The sequence below is a fragment of the Chlorocebus sabaeus genome, chromosome 9 (genome assembly GCF_047675955.1).
Source record: "Chlorocebus sabaeus isolate Y175 chromosome 9, mChlSab1.0.hap1, whole genome shotgun sequence".
Classification (NCBI taxonomy): Eukaryota; Metazoa; Chordata; class Mammalia; order Primates; family Cercopithecidae; genus Chlorocebus; species Chlorocebus sabaeus.
In genome coordinates this window covers 118,749,061-118,770,663 of record NC_132912.1, presented here as the reverse complement: position 1 = coordinate 118,770,663, position 21,603 = coordinate 118,749,061, and the positions used below count along the sequence as shown (strand labels likewise).

At 44.9% G+C, this 21,603-nt stretch overlaps 1 protein-coding gene across 6 annotated transcripts in view; it reads left to right on the top strand.

Annotated features, from left to right (window-relative positions):
- GFRA1 (GDNF family receptor alpha 1) overlaps positions 1 to 21,603 on the top strand; it is a 219,338-nt gene that overhangs the window by 165,016 nt on the left and 32,719 nt on the right. For all 6 annotated transcript variants that reach the window (XM_007964180.3, XM_007964182.3, XM_007964179.3 and 3 more), the window contains 2 exons: positions 15,107 to 15,216; positions 18,036 to 18,170. In XM_007964180.3, coding sequence (XP_007962371.1) covers positions 15,107 to 15,216; positions 18,036 to 18,170 — 245 coding nt within the window. The remainder of the gene's footprint in view (positions 1 to 15,106; positions 15,217 to 18,035; positions 18,171 to 21,603) is intronic.

The window sequence follows — 21,603 nt, the reverse complement described above, 5'->3', positions numbered from 1 at the left end:
GTCACCGGTGCTGTGCCAGCCCAGCCTCGTGGGGAAGGGTGGGCTCAGGGACTTCTCAGAGGCGCCTTTGCTCTGGGGCTGTGGATCTCCAGCTTTTGCCTGTGTTGGGATTTGTTTTCTTTTCATGAGGTCTAGGGTAAGGCCTGAGAATTTGCATTTCTAAAGCATTCCCAGAGCTGCTGCTGCTGCTGGTCTGGGTTCACCATTCCATGTTGCCTTAGAGAATGTTGGCCAGGTGATCTAGGCTGATGGCTTCATCCTGCTCTCAACTGGGTCTGCAAAGCTGAAAATGAGGAGTAGGCACCAGATGGGAGTAGGCTTAGGAGAGGACCCAGGAGAAGGAGCCCCTGCTGTGGCTGGGTGTGGGCTGGTAGCCCAGGTCGGGAATGGGGCACAGAGGGCACATCACAGTCCAGGAAGTCAGAGCTGTGGGTGGGGACAACACATGGAAAGTTTCCATGCTGCATCAAGGTTGGGCTCTATTTGGAAGGCTGTGGGGACCACTGGAAGGGCTCTATTGCCTGCTGGTAGTTCCTCAGACACAAAGGGTACTAAGACAAGCTGATGGTGTATCTATTTAGTCACTGCCTGGGCTTGCCCCACTGCAGTTGGGACCTTGCCCTCAATGCACACGAAGAAGTAGACAGTCTGTTGTCTCTAGGCTGACCTTGGCCTCGGAATCTGTTTGGCTGGGTTCTACCTGAAAATGCAAAGCAAAACAGAGGGTTTGAAGGTAATTAAATCCTTCTAAAATGGCCTTTGGAGCAGTCTTTGGTCTGGGCTATTCGAATAAGGAAGCTGCCATGTTTGCTCCACTCTTCTTGTCACTTTTTGCATGTAGAAGCACCCTTGGTTGTCAGGAGAGAACGTGGAGGGACAGGGTCTATCCTCAGTACCTGCAGTGGAGCTAGGATACAGATGACTCAAGCAAACACACACGTGTGTTCAAGATGCAAAAGCGCTGTGATTCTATGAACCAAGGTTGCTATGAACCCTTGCCTGAACAAGTACATGGTACATCTCACCCCTCAGTTCACAGATGGGTCATAGGCAAGGGCAGGTGTTGGATGCAGGTGGTAGGAGGTTGGATTCCATATCCTAAAGGGACTGCACCTCCTTCATCTTTGTTCCTGTCCCACCATGGCCGCCACCTTTTACACAGCATCTTACATTGTGGGTGCTTAGTGATCACGGTCATTGAACGGTTGGTTGCCTTTCGAACCCTGGGCCAGGCACGCACTAGGTGCCAGGTTACAAAGCTGAAGATGAACAGTCTCTGTCCTGGGTTCCTGCATGCTGAGGTATTTTATGAGTCCATCCTGGAAGCCTTGGGCTGAGGACTCTCTCTAGGTGGCTCCCCAGTATTCCCAGGCTTAGAGAAAGCCAGAAGGGGTGTGTTCTGGTGTATAAGAGATGCCACCAAATACTCCCTGTGCATGGGATTTTACTACCAACCCATGAATGAGAGTGTCCTCTCCTACTGGTGGGCAGGAACCCTGACGTCAGACCAAACCCCAGCTGCCCTGCAGGCATGTTTCTTCTCTCTGCACCTCAGTCTCCCTGCATATAAAACACAGACACTACCAGCACCTCTTCCACAGGCGGTGGTGAGGATTAAAGCCCTTAGCCCGTTGCCTGGCACAGAGTTCAGTGCTCAGTGAAATTCCTTGTCATCGTGGGCAGCAGAGGGTACTGACCTCAGGTGCATCCAGAACTTAGCTGAAGTCTCGTCCCCCTGCCAGGTCAGCTTCCCAGGCTGAGGATTCCAAAGTCTGACTGATTCCTCTGCTCTTGTCCCCTCTTGGGAAGGAGGCAACACCTGCTGCATCCCTGCCTCTCAGGGCTGTGGTTGGAGAGAGGCAGCAGGCACAGGAAGCACCTTGAGTGTGGTAACAGCAATATTCACAGGTAGCGCTTCACTGAGCACTGAACTCTGTGCCAGACACTGGAATACGGGCTCTAATCCTCACCTCTGCCCGTGAAGGAGATACTGGTAGTGTCTGTGTTTTATATGGGGGGAGACTGAGATACAGAGACACCCCTGCAGGGCAGTTGGGATTTGATCTGACATTTGGTGCTCATGCCCACCAGCTCTGGGAAGGTTCTGCATGTGTGTCTGCTATTCCAGGGCAGATGCCCATGATGGTGGTCCCGGCCAGGCCAGCCCCTCCTGGGTCACTCTGTCTCCAGCCTCAGGAGTGGTCCCCGTGGTGAAGGAGGGCTGCTTGGGGATGTGGGTTTCTCCCCATGGGTCCAGGGAGCCCTACTTCCCAGTGTGTGGGGAAGACTTTTGTGTCCTCACTTCTTGACTTCTGGGTGCCCTCTGGGAAACACAGCCCGGGGGAGGGGTACCCAGAGAGGCAAGGCCTAGGCCTGGATGATTTCCCCACACAGCTGTGTCTCAGGACTGCATTTGAGCCCTACTGAACAGTAACAACAGATACTATTTTTTATGTTTTTAAACTACAAGCGCTATTAACCAAAAAGAATGCCCCCTAATTCTGTCATTCTTTTATTGAACCTAGTAAAGATCACATATCCACTAAATCAGATTTGGGCTTCTGCAGCACACAATTCACATTAAAATGGCAGCCAAAGTCCAAGAATTAAAGTGAAAAGAGGGAACATTAATTCTTGTTCAGTGCTGTGCGAGTGCGTATGAGCTCAAGAAGCTGCGGCTTCTTTCCAAAACCTGGCTCTGACTCTTGCCTGCTCCATAACTTTGAGCTGGTTGTGGACCTCTCTGGGACCTCCTGTCCTCAACTGTAAAATAAGGCAAACCTGGCGAGTATGGTCACTGCACAAAAATGACACAGGTTTTAAAGCACCGGGCACGGTGACAGGTTCTATGTCAATGTAGTTGGAGCGTTTAGAGTTGGGCTGCTGTTTGTCCTCATCTGTACCTGTTAATGGTGCTGAACCTTCAGCACCAAGTGTCCGTGATGAGTGTTGATCTGTAGGTGATTGGAGCCTTAGTCTGTGGCAGTCAGATTCGTTCATTCATTAACTCATTCATTCAACGTTCTTTAAAGGATATCCGCTCTGTGCCGGGCATAATTCTAGGTGCTCTCCTTCTCTGCCTGGTGTAAGCAAGACCATCAGCAATGTGAAGATATAGAATAGAAGGTGACGGAGATGAGGTGTGGGCAGCAAGGCTGAAGCTGGCACCCTGCTCTGGGCACAGAGCCAGTGAGAGGACTTGGTGGGAGGGCTCTGGGAGACCTTTGGGATCACTGTGAATGGGTCCAAATAAGCCATGGGATCACTCGGCTGGGAGGAGGTGTGGAGGGGCCAGTGTATTAGAAAATGGCTTATGTGGACTCTGGAAATCAGCTTCTTTGCCCTAAAGAAATAAAAAAGGGAGAAATGTTAAATGCAGCACTAAGAGCTTTAGGGAAAATGTAGAAAATGGGGTTGGGGTCGAGGTGCTGTTGACAAGAGGATGCTAAGCGTGAGAATGGGTTACTAATAGGAGTTATGGAATTTCCCAGAAGGGGGGAATTATCATCTGGTGGCAATGGAGTGATTTATTCATTTGACATCTAATGCCACCATTCCCTGTCTCCTGAGCAACAGTGATACTCTCAATGCCCTATCTAGGAAGGAAGATATTAGGAACTAGTTGTTTGCTAAGCTCAAAATCTCTGTTGACCTTAAAACAACTTGCCTGAAAGAAAAATGACCTAGTGTATATTTACTATTGAATATAATTTTCCTTAGGACGTCTGCAAGCCTATTAAAGATTAATAGGGAATCTCATTTTAGTGTGTTTCTGTTTAATGCGAACTTGTGCAAGTGTAGGTTGTTAGCCTTTCAGAAAGCCATTCGCCTCCCCCTTCCCCACCCCCTCCCAGGGCTCTCAGAAACTAGGCTCCTTTAAGGAGTGGAAGGTAAATTAATATTCTGCGGAGTAGAACTTGGGACTTATGTACACAGAGATATTTAGCTCTTGTCTTCTGGGGACTGGTGAAAGTGGGGGGGGGATTCACAAATTATTAAAATCAAGAGAACCCATGCCATTTTAATTTTGCATATTCTGGGAACTTCCAAAGAAGCAAAGTTTAACTGAAGAAGACCAGGTAGCATTAGGGATAATTTCCATAATTTACCTGTGTTTTTTCCTAAGCTCATTAGAGTTCAGTTCCTCTGACTATAAACATCAAGATGCTACGATGCCTACCTCAACACTTCCTCCTGAGGGTACAGACAGCACCTCCTTAAATGAACACAGGCTTGATGCTTCAATTGCCAGACCAGTAGAGGGTCCACAGGTAGTGGCCTGTAGAATTGCTTAGACCTGTTTAGGGAGTATGATTTCATTGGTCTATAAAACGCATTGGGCTACTTGAGGATGTTTGAAGACTCACAGGAGAAATCTCTCTTTGGTCTTAATGGTGGGAATAAAGCTGATATTCATCATGACTTTCCTAAAAAAGTGGATCAATATCCTTAGGACAAAGCATTTCATATGCCAAGTTATTTGATGAATTCTAAGGGCATTCATCCAGCATGGTCATCTCTCCCTAGGATTTCATAAGGTCTCAGGGTCAGTGTGGACCCCCTGAGCTGATCCAGAGAAGAAGAGAAGACACCAGCTGTGATGAGGTACTGTTCATCTAGGAACCAGGAATGGATGTCAACAGGTGCTAAGGTGCCAGGTACATTTAACCCTACCAGGAACATTTTGAGGGACTTATTATCACTCAACCTGAGTGTATTAGGTGTGTTAGGCCATTCTTGCATTGCTATAAAGAGATAACCAGAGGCTGAGTAATTTATAAAGAAAAGGGGTTTAATTGGCTCATGGTTCTACAGGCTGTACAGGATGCATGGTGCTGGCATTTGCTCACCTTCTACAGAGGCCTCAGGAACCTTATAATCATGGCAGTAGGCAAAGGAGTGCCAGCGTCTCACATGGCAAGAACTAGAGCAAGAGAGACAGTGGAGGAAGAGGTGCCACACACTTTTAAATAACTGATCTCCCGAGAACACTATCACAAGGACAGTACCAAGCCATGAGGGATCTGCCTCTGTGACCCAGACACCTCCCACCAGGCCCCATCTCCAACACTGGGAGTTCCATCTCAACGTGAGATTTGGAGGGGACGTCCCACTTATATCAAGTGGTGAAAGATGGAAGACAGGAACGAGAGAATTCCTTTGAGAGTCCAAAAGTATTCCTCATGCAGACATGACACATGGTCAGAGCAGAAGCAAGAGAAAGTGGAGGGAGGTGCCACACACTTGTAAAGGATCAGGTCTCACAAGAACCTACTCGCTATCCAAGAGGATGGTACTAAACCATTCATAAGAAGTCCACCCCCGGGATCCAATCACCTCCCACCAGGCCCCACCTCCAACACTGGGGATCACGTTTCAGTGTGAGATTTGGGTGGGGACACATATCCAAACTATATCACTAGGCTTCAGAGAAGTTAAGATACTTGCCCAGAATGTCATGGCTAGTAAGCAATTGAGCTGAAATTTAGTCCTAGTGTATCTTGAAGTTCTGTATGAAAAACCCCTACCGTATACTGCTTTTTAGTAGTCCTTTAGTTTTCTATTGGTGCTGTAACAAATTACCACAAACTTCAAACAACACACATTTATTCTCTTACTGATCTATAGGGTCAGAAGTCTGACACGGCTCTCACTGGGCTGAAATCAAGGTGTCTTCAGGGCTGAGTTCTTTCTGGAGGCTGCAGGGGAGGATCCATTTCTTTACCTTTCCCCACGCAGGCTTGTGACCCCTTCCTCCATTTTCAGAACCAGCAAGGGCCAGTGGAGTCTCACCTGACATCACGATGACACCCTCACCTGCCTCCCTCTTCCACTTTTAAAGACTCTTGTGATTCTACTGGTCCTACCGGGAAAATCCAGGATACTCTCGCTACCTCAAGATCCATGACCATAATTACATCTGCAAAGGCCATTTTGCCATGAACAGTAATGGTCTCAGGTTTTAGGAATTCAGGTCCAGATGCCTTTGAGAGCCTACCCAACGATAAGCATTCTGCCTGCCACAAGCAGTTTTTCTTCTGAGCATCTATCTTGCTTTTAATTTGGGGGATATCATGAACTAGTTGTGGAACTAGTTGTGAATATCTTAACCCCCTTCCCAGTGGTTGCTGGAAATCTCCAAGCCAAATATGTAGTTTTCTTCTAGCCAGGGGCATGCGTACATTTTGTACTAGCTGAACTACTGCCTCTATCTTACCTTTCTGTGGCCCCCAATTCTCTCACTAATTTTTATATTTATTCTGCCACATCACAGCTACGTCTGAATGCACTTCAAAATTCCTTCTGAAGATAGGGTGTGCGTAAATAATTAAATGAAGCCATGGTGGGTGACCTTTGCTGCCCAGGGTTCCTGAGCAGTTGACATGGAGCCTCTTAGAGTTCCAGAATAAATACCAGGCAACTTCAGGCATTTACTTCTGAAGGTGGAGGTGCTGCCGAATTCTGCCGGAAGCAAGTCCACACTGTTGGTCTAGAGTTTTAGGGTGTGGTTCTGCTGGCAAAAGATGGATTGAATATCTAGATTTCCATTTTTTCTTGTGGCCAAAAGCCACAAAACTGATTTCTAAAGTTTGCCTGCAGAACTATAAAAGACTTACTGGGTAAGGTTTACTCTTAAAGAGTTTTATCATATTTGTCACCTGCAGTTATCCCATTGAATATCGGAGAGCTTTACGATCCTTTCGTCATCCAGAAAACTTTACATTTCTTTTCTTCTTCAATTTCTTCCCTTAAAAGCAAGTACTACCAAAGCTGAAGCTAGGTTTTCTGCATGAATGGACGTAGCATAATATGGGTAATATAAAGAAATTTTATTTGACTTCATGATGCAGCACAGGGTTGTTTGAGATCTTGCTGTGCTCCCATTACTACTTAGAATTTGCTTGTACCACGACCATCGGTTTGCACATTGGGAGAAATAGGTGGAGGGCGGTGGATTCCTGGCCAAAGGGCAGCTCGGGGGCATCTGATCTGAGGCTGCTGAAAGCCCCTTCCAGGTTGGAATGAATTTTCTTGCCAACTATCATGACTTGCTTTTCAAATTTGCCAGGTAGAGAGTACCTGTCAAGCCCTGTCAGCTGCTCTGTCGATGTTGACTGATGGCTGTCAATGTTCATGCAAGGTGGCTTCGGGAGGGATGCCAAAATTGATCAGATGCCAACCTAGACTTCCCTCTGGGGGCTACTGCAGTTTGATGCAATCAGAAAGGCTAAGGAAGCATCACCTCTGTGTCCTGCAGCCTGCTTTTGCTGAAACCTTAACCTGCAGAGATACCCAAGGCAGGACGCAGCGACCGTACAACGGGGGACTCCATCTGTATCGCCGGAACTCCTTTCTCAGTCCATGAAGCTTTGTCAGACCCCTGTGTGTTAGGCTCAGAGTACAGTGACAGCAGCCTCCATGGCCCATGTGCTGGGCAAACCGCAAGGAAAACCCTTGCAGCCAAGAGCTGCCAAGGAGCCTGGCCAAGGAGCCAGAGGAGCAACAGTGATCGGGGAAGCCCCACGTATCAGGATGAGGCTGAGCAGGGATTTGAGGGGAGCAGGAATTGATCTGTACTTGGCCACAGGTGCCTTCCTGTCCCAGGAAACAAAGGCATTAGGAAAGGCTTGAAGGCTGTTTGGACCTTATGGTACTGTTTCTCACCAACATGTGGCCACAGTCTTGCTAAATTGCCGTATGCTCATCAGTTGGCAAGGCTTTAATAATCCCACTACCGGTGGGAACCTGTGTTAAGGGACTGATGAACACAAGATGTGCAGAGCTTTGCCTATCTGCACCTGGGGTATGTGGACCTCCCCAGGGCCTTTGTATCTCTACACTCAGTCCTAGGCAGGGAGAGAATCTCGGCTCAGCTCCCCAGCTCCCGAGCTCTGCAGCCTACTCCTAGGCAAATACTAGGCCTTTGCTCCAGGAAGCCAGATGCACAGCACAGAGAGACATAGCGACACAAAATAACACCGCCTGCAAAATGTATTTAATACAGGCCCTGGTTTCCTGAAGGATGCTTTCCAGATGTGTGTTACAGCAGACTGTGAGAGAATGGGAGCTAAGGTAATTTTCTAAAAACAGAAAGAGGAAAAATCTGTTTTGTGTCACTATACCAGACAATTACTGTTCCAGTGTTCTAGCCTTTTCATTCCTGGTCTAATATTAGCAGCATGTTTTTCTAATTTTTTTTTTTCTGCAAAAGGTATTAGCAGTTTTAACAAACTTACTGATATTTGGTCCTTTTTAAAATATATCCTTTTGCTCTAAGTCCCTGGGAAAAAGTAGCTTTTCTTAAAGAGACTTTATTTTATGAGTTCATGTAATGGAGAGGCTTTAAGTAACACCACAGATTCCTCACTTCAGACTTCTCAAATTTGTTTTGGTCAAAGTTGATGCCTTTAGTTACATAGATGTAGCCTGTTGAAAGTATGTAATATAAGGGCCAGCAAAAGATAGACTAAGACACAGTATATGTTTCTCTTTATTGAGCTTGTTGTGTGTTTTTGCAGCAAAGGCTGAACATTAGAATGAACCAGGAATTGGGGAGAACATATGAAGGGATGGAAGTAAAAATTTTGGGGGCAACTGGTGTATTCTGGGTTCTGGGTGAGAAGCTTTATATAATTGTCATTTAAGTCTCACAGCAGACATTTAAAGTGACTCTTCATAGCACCTGATATGACACCATAGCACTGATGCCATTTTCCAGGTAAGGAAACTGAGACTTGGGGAAGTTGAATAATTTGCTAAGATGTGAGAGGCTGCGTGAAAAGTGGAGCTGGGGTTAGACACGAGATTGTGTCACTCCCAAGCCTGTGCACCTTCTTATCTATCATACTTTCTTTCCTCTAACTGACCCACTGAGAAAGCTTTCAGAAACTAAATGGTTTGAACTGAAAGCCAAGACTTTGAAGCTCTAATGTCCACGTTGGGTTTAGAGAAAAACTCCAGTGACTTATACAAGTAGATTGATAAGGGGATCCTGTCCCAAAGTTCTGGGTTTCTCCTGAGTGGTCGATATGGTCTGGCTGTGTCCCCACCCAAATCTCGTCTTGAATTGTAGCTTCCATAGTCCCCATGTGTTGTGGGAGGGATCCGGTGGGAGATAATTGAATCATGGGAGCAGTTTCCCCCATACTCTTCTCATGGTAGTGAATAAATCTCACGAGATCTGATGGTTTTATAAGGGGAAACCCCTTTTGCTTGGTTCTCATTCTTCTCTTGCCTGCCACCACGTAAGATGTGCCTTTCACCTTCTGCCATGATCGTGAGACCTCCCCAGCCATGTGGAACTGTGAATGCATTAAACCTCTTTTTCTTTATAAATTACCCAGTCTCAGGTATGTCTTTCTCAGCAGCATAAAAACAGACTAATACAGTGGTCAAACCCTGCAGTGCTATGCAGTCCCTGGTGGGGTACAACAGACTCCTTTATAAAGGGGGGCCTGATACACTGATAGACTCAGTACCCTCCTGTCCCATCTGCATCCTCTCACCCCTGCTGTGCTCCTGCAATATATTCAAAGTGATTATCATATCTCTAAGGCCAGCAGAACACTAGAAAGAACAATGTAGTCAATGGTGGCAGGGGAAAGCAGGTATACACTTGATGACTGTAATAAAATCCCAGAGAAATTCAAGTCAGCCCCCACGCTTCTACTCTCCAGAGCCATTTTCGGCGGTTGGCTGTTCCTGTTCCTGTGAATGCCATCTGTGGCCACCTGCCATGTGACTCTGAGCAAGGCTTAACCTCTTTGGCCCTCAGCTGTCTTGTATGTGAGACAAGGGATCCACTAGAAAAATCTTGTTCTCAAGACTTGAAGAAAACCAAATCCCTTGACACTGAAATCATGAGTAACAGCAGGATGGAATATGGGTAAGAATAATAATGCTTTGAAAACAAGTGGGTTTTCTGCCCCTCTATGTTGCTTTGAGCATCTCATAGACTGTGTTTCTGAGGTGGAAGTGAAAGCTAGGAGATTAAACATAGAGCAACATACTCAGGAATTTTGGTTCATTAGAGTTGGAGCCTGGATCCCATTCAAGATCTTACAATTCTCAGTTGAAGGCTCAATTCCACCAACCACATGGCTTGTATCCAAGTATGGGATTTATTCTGGAAGAATATTTAAAGGATTATGATAATCCAGGATGAGTTAAATTGGGCATTACTGGTATGTTTTTACCTGTTTTCTATCATACTACTTTCCTAAAACTTTCACAGAGAAAGTAGGTAAATAATTTTCTCGCCATTGTCAGAAGACCATCTGCTGTTTGAGACAAGTCTCCTAGATATTATTATCATTATAATTTTTCTATTTCCAGTTAGCAGTGTACTTCCTTTAATATGATGCTTTCTGCATAAACCATGGTTTCTGCAGATTTCCTAAGGCCATCTTGGTATTTTGTCTGCCTTTTCCTCCTATTTAAGGGTGGGAGATTTTCTCTTACTGAGAGCGATACATTTCTACATTAGTACCTATTCATTTCCTTTTCATTTTCTCAGAGAAAAACAATCAGAGCTCATCATTGCTGTCGTCATGGAGATTTCATGTCTCCAGAAGAAATCCAGTTGAGGAGTTTCTTTGTTAATCCCATACTGGACATTTAAGCTTTCTTGTTTGTATTCCAGCAGCCCAGGCAGGGAAGTCATTGACATTGATTACAGTGTGATTCATAACCCAGGGTGGGCAGGGGGAAGTGTGCGCAAAAGGAGCTGTCCTGGGGCACTGGAGCTGTGCATACAGTAGGTGCTCAGGCAGCAGTTGGTGACTGGACAGAAGCAGCAGCCAGAGCTCTAACAACATGTCAGCATCTTGGCTGTCCACAGAATCATGAACTCAACACAGCCACTGCCAGCCTCATTATCTTCCTGGCAAACCTGTCCTCCACCACCTTTCCCACCAGAGCCCCACTGTCTGCTGAGCTGTCCTCATCCTGATTCTGTTCTCGCCCCTGCGGTCTGAAGTCTTGACTTTCATTCTATTGATATCCACATTTCCGGGCATCCTCCTTTCTTTCTCCTCTTCTGGCCCTCGGTTCTTTGCTCTAGTTCAGGCTGCGGTCTCTTAGGTAGGGAACCATCCCTTCCCCTCCTGGCAATTTTCTTGCTCTTCCCATTGCTGCTGGAACAGTGAGGGCACAGAGTCTGAAGAATATCTTTGCTAACAATGGTGAGATCGAAGAGTCTTCCTAATATGCAAATCTGATCATGTTACTTCTGGGTTTAAAAATCCTTCAGTGGCTCCTACTGCTTTTAAGATAAAAACCTAAACCCTTGGATCATTCAAAGGCTTTCAAGACCTCATCAATGTCTTTTCCCATCACTACCCTTTTGTATCTTGTGGCCTGGGCGTCCTGAGTGAGTGACCAGTGATGTTCTGGGCGATGCATCTATTCAGTGCAGCGGTTGAGAATGATCTCCGGCTCTGGCGTCAGATTGAATGCGGTCGTGTTCCAGCTCCATCACAGAGCTCTACAACCTAGAAGGAGTTGCTTAAAGGCTCTGTGCCTCAGTTTCCTCATCTGTAAAATGGGCTTGATTGGAAGTATCACCTAATAAGGTTGTTGTGAGAATCCAATGTATGAATACATGTCAAGTCGTAAAATCAGTACCTGGCATGTACAAATACTTCGTAGTTGTTATGCAGGTCTTATTATGAATGTGATTACTTTATACTTTGCTGCTTCCTTCTGTCTGGAATACCCTACTCTATCTTAACCTAACCAATTCCACCGATCCTTTAAGTCTCAATCCCAATATCACAGCCTCTTGGAAACCAGCTTCTGCAGCTGTGTAATAGTAAAACCTTAAGTGGTAGAGTCAGAATGTATGACCTTAAATCCTCGTTCTGCTACTCACTCTTTTATTCTAGTCTAACTTCACTAAGCCTTGGTTTCCTTGTCTATAGAATTAGGATAATAAAATAATAATACCAATTATTTTGCTGTCATAAAAAGTAAGTTTGTAAAGATATACCTAACATGTACTGAACACTTCATTCATGCTAGGTATTGTTTTTTGTTAGCAGCCTTTCATTCTTACCTTTTATCAAGAACAAATCACTGTATTATAATAATCTTTTTACTTGTTTTTCTTGGCACCTAGATTGCGGGTTATATAAGTTCAAGGACAGGGTCTTTTTCATCATTTTATCTTGGCACTTGACACATCAGTCAGTGGGATGGACAGGAATCCAGCTGTTGTGTTAATACATGTGACTATTTGTGTGCATAATTTAGGAGATGTTAGAGGATTATGAAGGTAGGAGAAGGAGATGTTGGGAAGGAAGGATGTTTTAGTGGGATGGGGGAGTGGAGCTGTTTTCTTTCTTTGGAAAGTACTGAATAGTGGAGGTTAATTGCTGTTGCCCTATTTCATTTGGCACAAGGGTTACTGGTGATGGGAGAGGAAGCCTGTCTGAGAAGGGCTGGGACTCAACTGGAGACATGATGCATGCATTGTCAGTGGGATTTACTAACATCATACTGGTTCTTAAATAGAGTCATGCCAGTAAATATTTAACAACCGGTGCTCCAAGAACACCACAAAGCCCTGATTTATAGTGTTTGCTGGTTACTGTGGTGTAAATCCCCCCACCATGGCCACTCTCAAGCTGCCACTGCACTGTTATTAACCAACCTGCAAAATTCCTGAAATTGTACCAGTTCACCAGTGATGAGCTGGCCCCAGCATAGCGCTGTATAAACTTCTTACTTCAGTGTTTCCATCTGTAACATGTGAATCCTATAATGTGAGCATCCTGTCTCCAAGTATAGCTGCCAGGGGGAGGTGGTCAAATGTGATGAAACGTGGAAATGTTAGTGTTTTAACAGCGCCGCATGCGCTCACCCTTACATCGAAACTCTCTTCCCATCCACTGGCTGTGTGTCATAAGGCCAGGATATGTGCCGATGATCTCTCCAAAAGCAGCCTGTCCAGAGTTCTGCTCAGAGCAGTATATTTTGTTTTATCCTCCCAATCGGGGCTATGCTTTCTGCAGCAGACTGACTCAATTAGCCTTTCATTCCAGAGTCCAATTGTGAGTCAATTCCGAGGTTGTTAAGCAAAATGAGTCTGGTGGCATTAGTCTCTCACTGAAGGACAGTAATCCTCATCACAGTGTTGTTCAGTTAATAGTCTGCTGGAGAGACTGTGAGAAACAGGAGATGTGGAGAAGGAGCGACCTTTTGTCGATCTCTGGGGGACAAGCCGGGAGCATGGGACTGCCAGGTCAGAGAGCTGTTCAGCAGCCAGGTCGTGTGAAGAACCGGAGCCCCAGTTGCCTGAACCTGCAGTTGGCCTTTGCAAAGTTAGAAACCCAGTGCCACTAGATCATTAACTTTCATGACCAGGAAAATTCTTTTGAAATTAACACTCAATCCAAGCTGGATGCCATTGGAGCCAGTTGAGTAAGCCCGAACCATCTTTAGGGATTTCCTCTGAAAAATAAATCCTTTAGCTGGGCTACAGAAAATAGGCAGGTTTTATATCTTTCAGTGTGTTCCATTAAAGTCAGGAAACACCAGCGAGGCACGGACTGTGGTTGCTACTCAGGTGCGTACACATGCGCACACCCCAGCCACATTCGGAGGATTTTGCCAAGGCACTTAGCTTTGGCACATGGCCATTTGGGGAGCCTTATACAGGAGCTCTCTGAGGAGTGTCAGGTCCTGTGCAAAGAAAATGAAGCAGACCTCCAGCATCTGCCCCGGGCATTCACCGCAATGGAGTCAGGCCCCCAGAACATAGAGAGCACAGAAGATAGGCTCAGATAGGGAAGCTTGGGCAAGCCTTGTTTACAAGGGTTCAAGGAGAGAACCCCACACGAACATGGCTTTGCAGCGTACTGCGGACTTGGATAATTTCATCAGGTCTTTGAATGCCCTTTCTAGTTAAAATTGCAGGAGATGGATGTGTAACGTACTTCCTGTGGGCCTCTTAGAAACCTCTGTGATCCCTACACATCCTACCCGTCTTGGTTCCACCCAACCAAGCTTGTTTATGTCATACACAGCGTGCCAAGAAAACACAGCCTCTTAGGTGGAAAGAAGTAAAACAGCTCTGGGTGTGTCGATATCCAATTATGGGGTGAACTAAAGATAGAAGAAAACTGAGACAGCCTCCCATTGTCTCCCATAATTGCCAGATAATTTAAATTCTTGTGAAGTCCATTGTGTTCTTCCATAGAAACAGAGCAGTTGTCTGCAGAGATGACCTCAGAGGTGGCCCAGCTCTCATTCAGGATTTCTCCAACAATATCCTCTTCAGACTGAAAAACAGCCAGTTGGCCACAAAGAGCCCTCTTCTCCCCAGACCAGCGTGTCTGCGGCTTCTGTCGCCTTCTGGGCCGCTGCATCTTCACTGCCACCCAGGGCTTCTGTGTGGACTGCGCCGGCCCCTGGAGAGATTCCAACATGCAGGCAGCTGTTGCATCTTGCAGCGGCCTCTCCAGGCACAGCCTTGACCACAGGCCCACCCGCCCAGAGCAAGCCTCTCTGTCCCTCTTTCCTTCCCCTTCTGTTCCCCAAAGGCAGGCTCCTCCTCAGTGCCACTCGGCTGGAATAAATCACTATCCCTGGGCTGGTGGATGAGAGGTGACTTACAAGACAGAAACACACATTCTTAAAGCCAGTAGGAATTAGAGGAGCAGATGGGCTGTAGGATCCTATTTTGACACCAGGGACATGTTTCTGTATAAAGTAAATATTTTCCCAGTGTGGATCTCCGGTGAGTGTGTGAAGAAGCATATTTCCTAAAGATGCAAATAAGTCTAGTCAGAAATAAATATTGAATGGAAACTTCAAAGCCTCTAGATTCCTCCAGTTATAGGCCCTGAAGGCTTCTATCTGAATAAACAGAGACACACAGGTGAGCGAGGGCTGGGGAAAGGGACATTAGGTGGTTGAATGAGAAAGGATGCCAACAGTTTGTTAGCTCACGTTTTCTATGTATTTTGTGTGTATATGTGTGTGCGCGTGTGCAGAGAAAGGCATATCAACAAAGGAATAAAGAAAACATGTCTGTCCAGAGGCTTAGGATGTTTTAAAGCACATTTCCACCCCCCCCCCCCCCACCCTTTTTTTCCTATTGTAGATCTCGCCTTGCGGATTTTTTTACCAACTGCCAGCCAGAGTCAAGGTCTGTCAGCAGCTGTCTAAAGGAAAACTACGCTGACTGCCTCCTCGCCTACTCAGGGCTTATTGGTAAGATCCGGGAGAAGCAGGATGGGAGAAGAGTGTGGTTTGTAAATACCTGTGTTCTTTCCATTGCACCCTGCTGATGTCTGCAGAAGTGAAAATCTCACAGTAACCTCTGGGCTGGGGTTTGGCTGTTAAATCCTTGAGGACATGCCTGAAAAAAAAAAAAAAAAAGGAAGAAGAAAAGAAAAAAATGAGATAATGGATGCGCGAAAGGCAGAGGCAGGAAGCGAGGATTATTAAGGAGTGGGGAGGCTATGAGTGCTCAGATGGGCGAGGCGTCTCAGTTGGGAAACTGACCACGCAGAACAAAAGCAGAGAAAAAAGCGCTTGGTTATGGAAGAAGAAAGTGAGTCAAACAAAGTTAATTGAATTAGGGAACTTTGGAGAAAGAGAAGTCATTCAGGGTGGGGAAATCAAAAAGGCTGTTTCCCAGAAACAGCCCTTTGGAAATAAAAACCCTAAATACAGGGGGCCCTGCTTGCTGTTAATGTTCTTGGTAATTCAACTCTCAGTGCACAGAGGGTGATTAGGCTAATTTTTTTTTCCTGAAAACAGACATAGCAGAAACAGTATTTTCTGTCTTTCAAGACCCAAGGCTTTAGAAGAACCATGTTCTCAGCATTCCGAGCAGTGTGGTTACACATGACCACCGTGAGAGACAGAGGGAAGCAAACTTGGACCCCTGGATACCAGGGCCCTCAGGGGGAAAGGCAGGTGTCCCAGGTACCAGGGACAGCAGAAGTCTTGGTGGCAGGGCTCATCTCAACTGGCATTTGAGAAGGAACACAAAGTGAAGGCTATGGAAGGGTGAGGAAAATCACAGTTGTCAGAAGCACAATGGCTCAGCCAGGGTGTGCGTTCCTGCCGGCTGTCTGTGTCAGGGTCACACACGTCACCAGCAGGAAGAACCTACCCTGAGAATGACAGCACAGACTACATTCTTTTGTCGCCAGAGCATCTTCAGCAGGCAGCTTTGGGAATATCAACAACAGTACTTAATGCAGGGATAGGACAGGTTCCTGGTACACTCTTTACTCCCAACTTTTTGGAAGGATACCTGTCCTGCTGTGGGTAATAGCTTTCCCCAGATTCCCAAGTATTTTCTATTTTTATTGATTGGGCCAATGAGTGTACCTTCCTTAAGCCAATACTCCAAACTTGCATTCACTCTCTCCTTTTCCTGAGTAAGTTAATCTCTACTAGGGATTACTTACCAACTATGGAATTGCAGAAATAACAAAAGTAGTCAAAGCATTCTCATTGTAAAAAGTGTTTTTAAAATACAGAGAAGCCCACAGAAGCAAATGTTGAGTATCTCCAACTCAACTCTAGCTGCATCTGCTAACAGTGTCTACATCTTATGGACATAAGATGTAATAAGTGGTCAGTAATCCGCAGGATATATTTGGTTCACAAAGAAAAGCAATTTTTTTCCAAGCTCCTCTAAGTCAACGGATGTAGTCCCTGTTAACACTTCAGTCAGTGCCCTTCTCAGATGTACCTGCCCCTTAACCCCTTTAGGAGGGGCCAAGGCCAGGTACTGCCAGCATTTCCGTGAAGTTATTCCTAGACTTGGCAAACCCTTACACACCTAAGGATGGTGAATGGAGGGCCCAATGGCAGAGGCAATGCATTGCTTAGACCAAAATGTCTTTTTCTCTTGGGTCTGGATCTCTTTCTCCAACTTCTTTCTGTACAAGGCTTATTCCTACTTCTTCCATATATGCCAGGGGTCCACCGTGGCACCAGGCATATCCAATGGCCTTAACCTCCTCCCCTAGTGTTTAGGGTACCAGTTCCTTTCTCAATCAAAGTTAGGAGTTCCCTGTATGCAGTAGGTTAAAATGTTCATCCCAAGGTATCATGCGGTATTATTTAGTTTACGTCAGTAAAGAATATAGGGCAAAGACACTATGCCCTTTACTCAGAGAAGTTTAGAACAAAATTATTTTTCTGTTTTTGATCCAAATACACCCTGCGGACTATTGACCACCTATTACTTCTTACATCCAGAAAATATATGAAAACAAAAGCCTTCTTGTCATCAGTGGGCATTGCCTGGTGTCAGCCACCCAGGAGAAGACAGTTGGTTTGGATTAAGTATAAATGCTTTGTGTGTTTGCGCCCGTGTAGAACTCATCAGAAATATCATGACAAGATGTAGTAGGCAGGAGGGACCACCCAGCATTTCTGTCAGCACCATTGAGAGTCCACAGGCGAGACTCTAGGAGCCCTTGGCTTAGAGAATTTCCATTGTTTGTTTCCAGTTTTTTTTTTCACAATGTGGAAGACTTGATTTAGATCAGTTGAGAAGACCCCATATATACGTATATACATTCAGGGTGCGGGCTAACCACTAGGAAGCTTCTAGCTTCCCTATGTCACTCCAAAGAAACCATTTGCTTCTGGGAGAAGTGGACTCAAAGTCCTAAACAAAATTGTTTAAGATATGTAAACCAGCTGTGTCTATTTATGAAGATTAATGACATTTTCAAGAAAATGCAAGGGATTTGGCAACTCATGCATTCTCTAAGTTAATTCTTTCCTACTCCACAGCATCCATACCATTTGTGCACAAAAGAATACCCTAAGTGCAGCTCAAGGAGTTCTGTTATAATTTTTAAAGTAAATGTGTAAATTATTTTATGTGCTCAAGATAAATTGCCGAGAAAATGCACTGCTTAACATAATTTCCCACTCAGCAAACACAATGTTTGTAATTATCCACGGTGCATCCGCCGTCAGAGGAATATTGGTTTCTTTTTAGGCTCTGGAAAAGTATCATGATACAACAATAAATTGCCTTGTTTTTATTCTTTCAGGCACAGTCATGACCCCCAACTACATAGACTCCAGTAGCCTCAGTGTGGCCCCATGGTGTGACTGCAGCAACAGTGGGAACGACCTAGAAGAGTGCTTGAAATTTTTGAATTTCTTCAAGGACAATACATGTCTTAGTGAGTTTGTAAAAAATAAGAAACAAACGAGGAAATGCGCTTTCTTCTCCGAGCTCCAACTGTACCTCTTGTACCTTGTGTCTATACCTCTTGTTTCTTGTGCCTGCTTCCTCTCTCTGTCTGTCTCTCTCCCTTTCCCCTTAGTCACTGATGGTAAATCCAGCTCCTTTTGTGGCCACCCCGTGTCATGCAGCAGGGAACCCAGCAAGTGATGAACTGGGTGCCGCTAAGACTGTGAATCCAAAGGCCTGAGAGAGCAAGAGATTCAAATAACTGAGGGTACATTATGTGGGAAAGAACGCTTCCACCCGCAGATCAAATTTTGATCTTGGCAGCCTGCGGAGAGTCTGTTCCAAAGGTTCTTGAAACCTGGGCGGAATATACAATGTGAGAAGCTCAGACAAATTAGATGGGGATAGGCCTCCAAGGACTCTCTGAGAAAAATTAGAATGTTAACATCAATAGCCCCTTGGATGCTCAGGGCTGGCTCAGAGGAGAAGCAACAATTCTTGAGTAGGATAAACTGGCGATGCAGGCAGGAGGCTCGGGATGCCCGTTATCTCTGGAGGCGAGATAAGCACTGGGGAGGAGGGAGGGGGCTCCTGCTTGAAAGCAGAATCAGTTCTTATTGCAATGTCCTTTAGGCAGTTTGGAAACATGTTTCCCAAAGGGACAGGGATAGAGAGAAATGGTCGGATGCGAACAATGGGCATTCATCAAACTCCTAAAGCACAGTGCCAGGACTCACATATATCCACCCAGATGTGCACGCCCTAGATGACGATCCAGCTGAGATACTTGAAAATGTCAACCCACTCTGTGGCAGTTACCATTTATTGGGTATCTTCTGCATGTTCAAACTCACTCTATAGCGAGTGTAAAATATACATTCTCATTTACTATAATCTACACAAGAGTTCTCATAGACATAGGTGGTTTTATCCTCCCATACAGCTGAATACAGCCTGGTAATTCACATAGGCCATGCATGCCAGAGTTAGGATCCAAAGTGCGATTCCTTTTGCAGTCCCCTGTGTCCTAAGAGCTTTGTTCACCCCAATGTTGAAGAGCCTGTTGGATGAGAACATAGGCCTGAACTTCAGGAACCAGGTCAGTCTGACTTCCTGGTGGGAGGGGTGGACTAAGTTTATAGGAATCAAGGCTCAGCCACCCACCCCTCTGAGAGCCCTGTCTTCAAGTGACAGTTTCTCCATGATGGTTGGTTGGCAGCTATAATTTACTATGCACACACACACACAAAGCTTTTGAGTGTTACTCTAAAACTTCCTCATCATTTACTTTGTTGAAAGTCATTTGCTTACTAGGCACTTCAAATAATGTGGCTGTAGTCAATTGCTTTGGTCTTCTTAAAAATAAAACAAGCTTTTGGATTCTTAAGTGAAATTCACACCCACAAAAGTAGTGTCAAGTGTCAAGTAAGGAAACCTTCACTACGACATTGGGGCATACCAAGGAATCACAACTTGGACCTCTTGTTTGGTCTTGACCGAAAATATATATGTGTGTGTGTGTGTGTGTGTGTGTGTGTGTGTATGTATTTCCTCTTTTTCACATCCCACAGTCTTCTGGCAGAATGCAAGTTTTAACGAAGATAAAGCAATGACGATGGAGGTCAGTGTAGGGAAAGATTTTGCTCACGCTGGCTGGAAAACTTCTCCCTCACAGGGAAATTAAAGTTGTTCTTGCTGTATAACCTTTTTGATGAAGGAGAGAATAGTCTGATATCTCATTGTTAATGACTTTTCAATAAAAATAAATGCATTTTGTCTGCATCAGGGGCCAAAGACAGCCAGAATTTTCCACAGTCATTCCATTTCCACTGTGACTAGATGGGGCACAGAGACCCAAAGACACAGGGCCATTAGTTCAATCTCTTGCAACTAGAAGGAATTGCAATTTATAGATTCCAGCCCAAATGTAGAAACTTAATTCCACTCCCTTCAGATTAAGCCTAACCTCTCCCAGATTTTCCTGTCATGAACACAACTCTAGCCAATTGTTTATTTCTAGTTTGGGGGAGGAAACAGTTGTTTTTAAACCATGTGCATGACAGATGTGTGGGGAAGAGACAAATGGGATGGAGCTGAGGTTAGATATCAGTGGCCTTCACTGAGGTCTTTATTCAGATGGCACCTTCACCAGAAGGCCTTCCTGGATCCGTTTATATAAGTACCAACTCCCTCTCTCCACTCAGTGCTTCTGGTGCTCCCTTGCTTCATTTTCTCCAAGCATTTCTCACTGCCTAATGTATTATATATTTCACTTATTTGCCTGCACAATCAGAATGTGATCTCCATGAGGGCATGGACTTTTATCTTTTGTTGCTGTTGTTGTTCACTGCTGTGTGCCCCATGCATAGTTCAGTGCCTGGTACTTAGTAGATATTCTGTTAACATTTGAATGAATGAATGAATGAATGAATGAGCAAGTAAACAACTGAACTGCTGATTTGGCAAGGCAAACACACTGGGAAAAGCACAGGTAGTTGCAAGAAACTGTGAGCCTCTTGAATCTACATGTTTTAAGCAAAAGCAAGGGTAGCAGTGGTGGTTCTTCTGGGCATTAAGGGAACTGGTCCCTGTGCGCCTCTTTCTCTGCCTCACACTCACCAGTTAAGCCATGGAACATAGCTGGGAGCATAAAAAGCATTTACATTAATTTGAAGCTGTTTCTTACAGCCCCCAAAAATGTAAAGGTGCAGAAAACAAGCTTCCAATTTACTGAACTTAAAGGATAACAATTTTAGAACAAAATGTCACTTCTAAGAGGAAGATTAGGCTTAAATTATTCTGTCTTGTATATCGAAAAATGCCAACTAAGAGTCATATATTAACAATTTGCACATTCAGGTCCCAAATGGAGGAGTTTGATTTTTTATACAATGAATATGAAATTAAAAAAAAAAATCCTAAATCCAGGCCAAATCCCCAAAGACCTGATTAGAAACTGTTTTTTATTCATTTTGGGGAGGGGAACAACACACAACCAATTTACTCTTGCCATAAAAACAATCTAATCCTATGAAATTGTAATAAGCTTTTAAAGTTTTACATTTTAAACTTTTCATTTAAGCAGGGCTGCTTCTACCTAATTATGCAGATTTTGTTTGGAAGACTGGAGCAGAAAAGGAAAAAATAATCTTACTTAAATGTTTACTAGATATTGATGAGATTTGGGGTAGATTTTTTTTTTTTAAGAAACTGGTTCCATTTTGCCTGCCATATTAATGGGAATGCCATTGAATTGCCTCAGTTTCATAATTAGGATTTTTTTTAAAAAGCACTAGTTTCCTTTTAATATAGAATATTGACAGAGCACAAGAATTTTCTTGGAAAATAGGACAGTTATGATCCCAAGTAACAGTACTGAGTCTGGGTTTCAAAGGGCTTGACTGATAGATATTTCAGGGCAA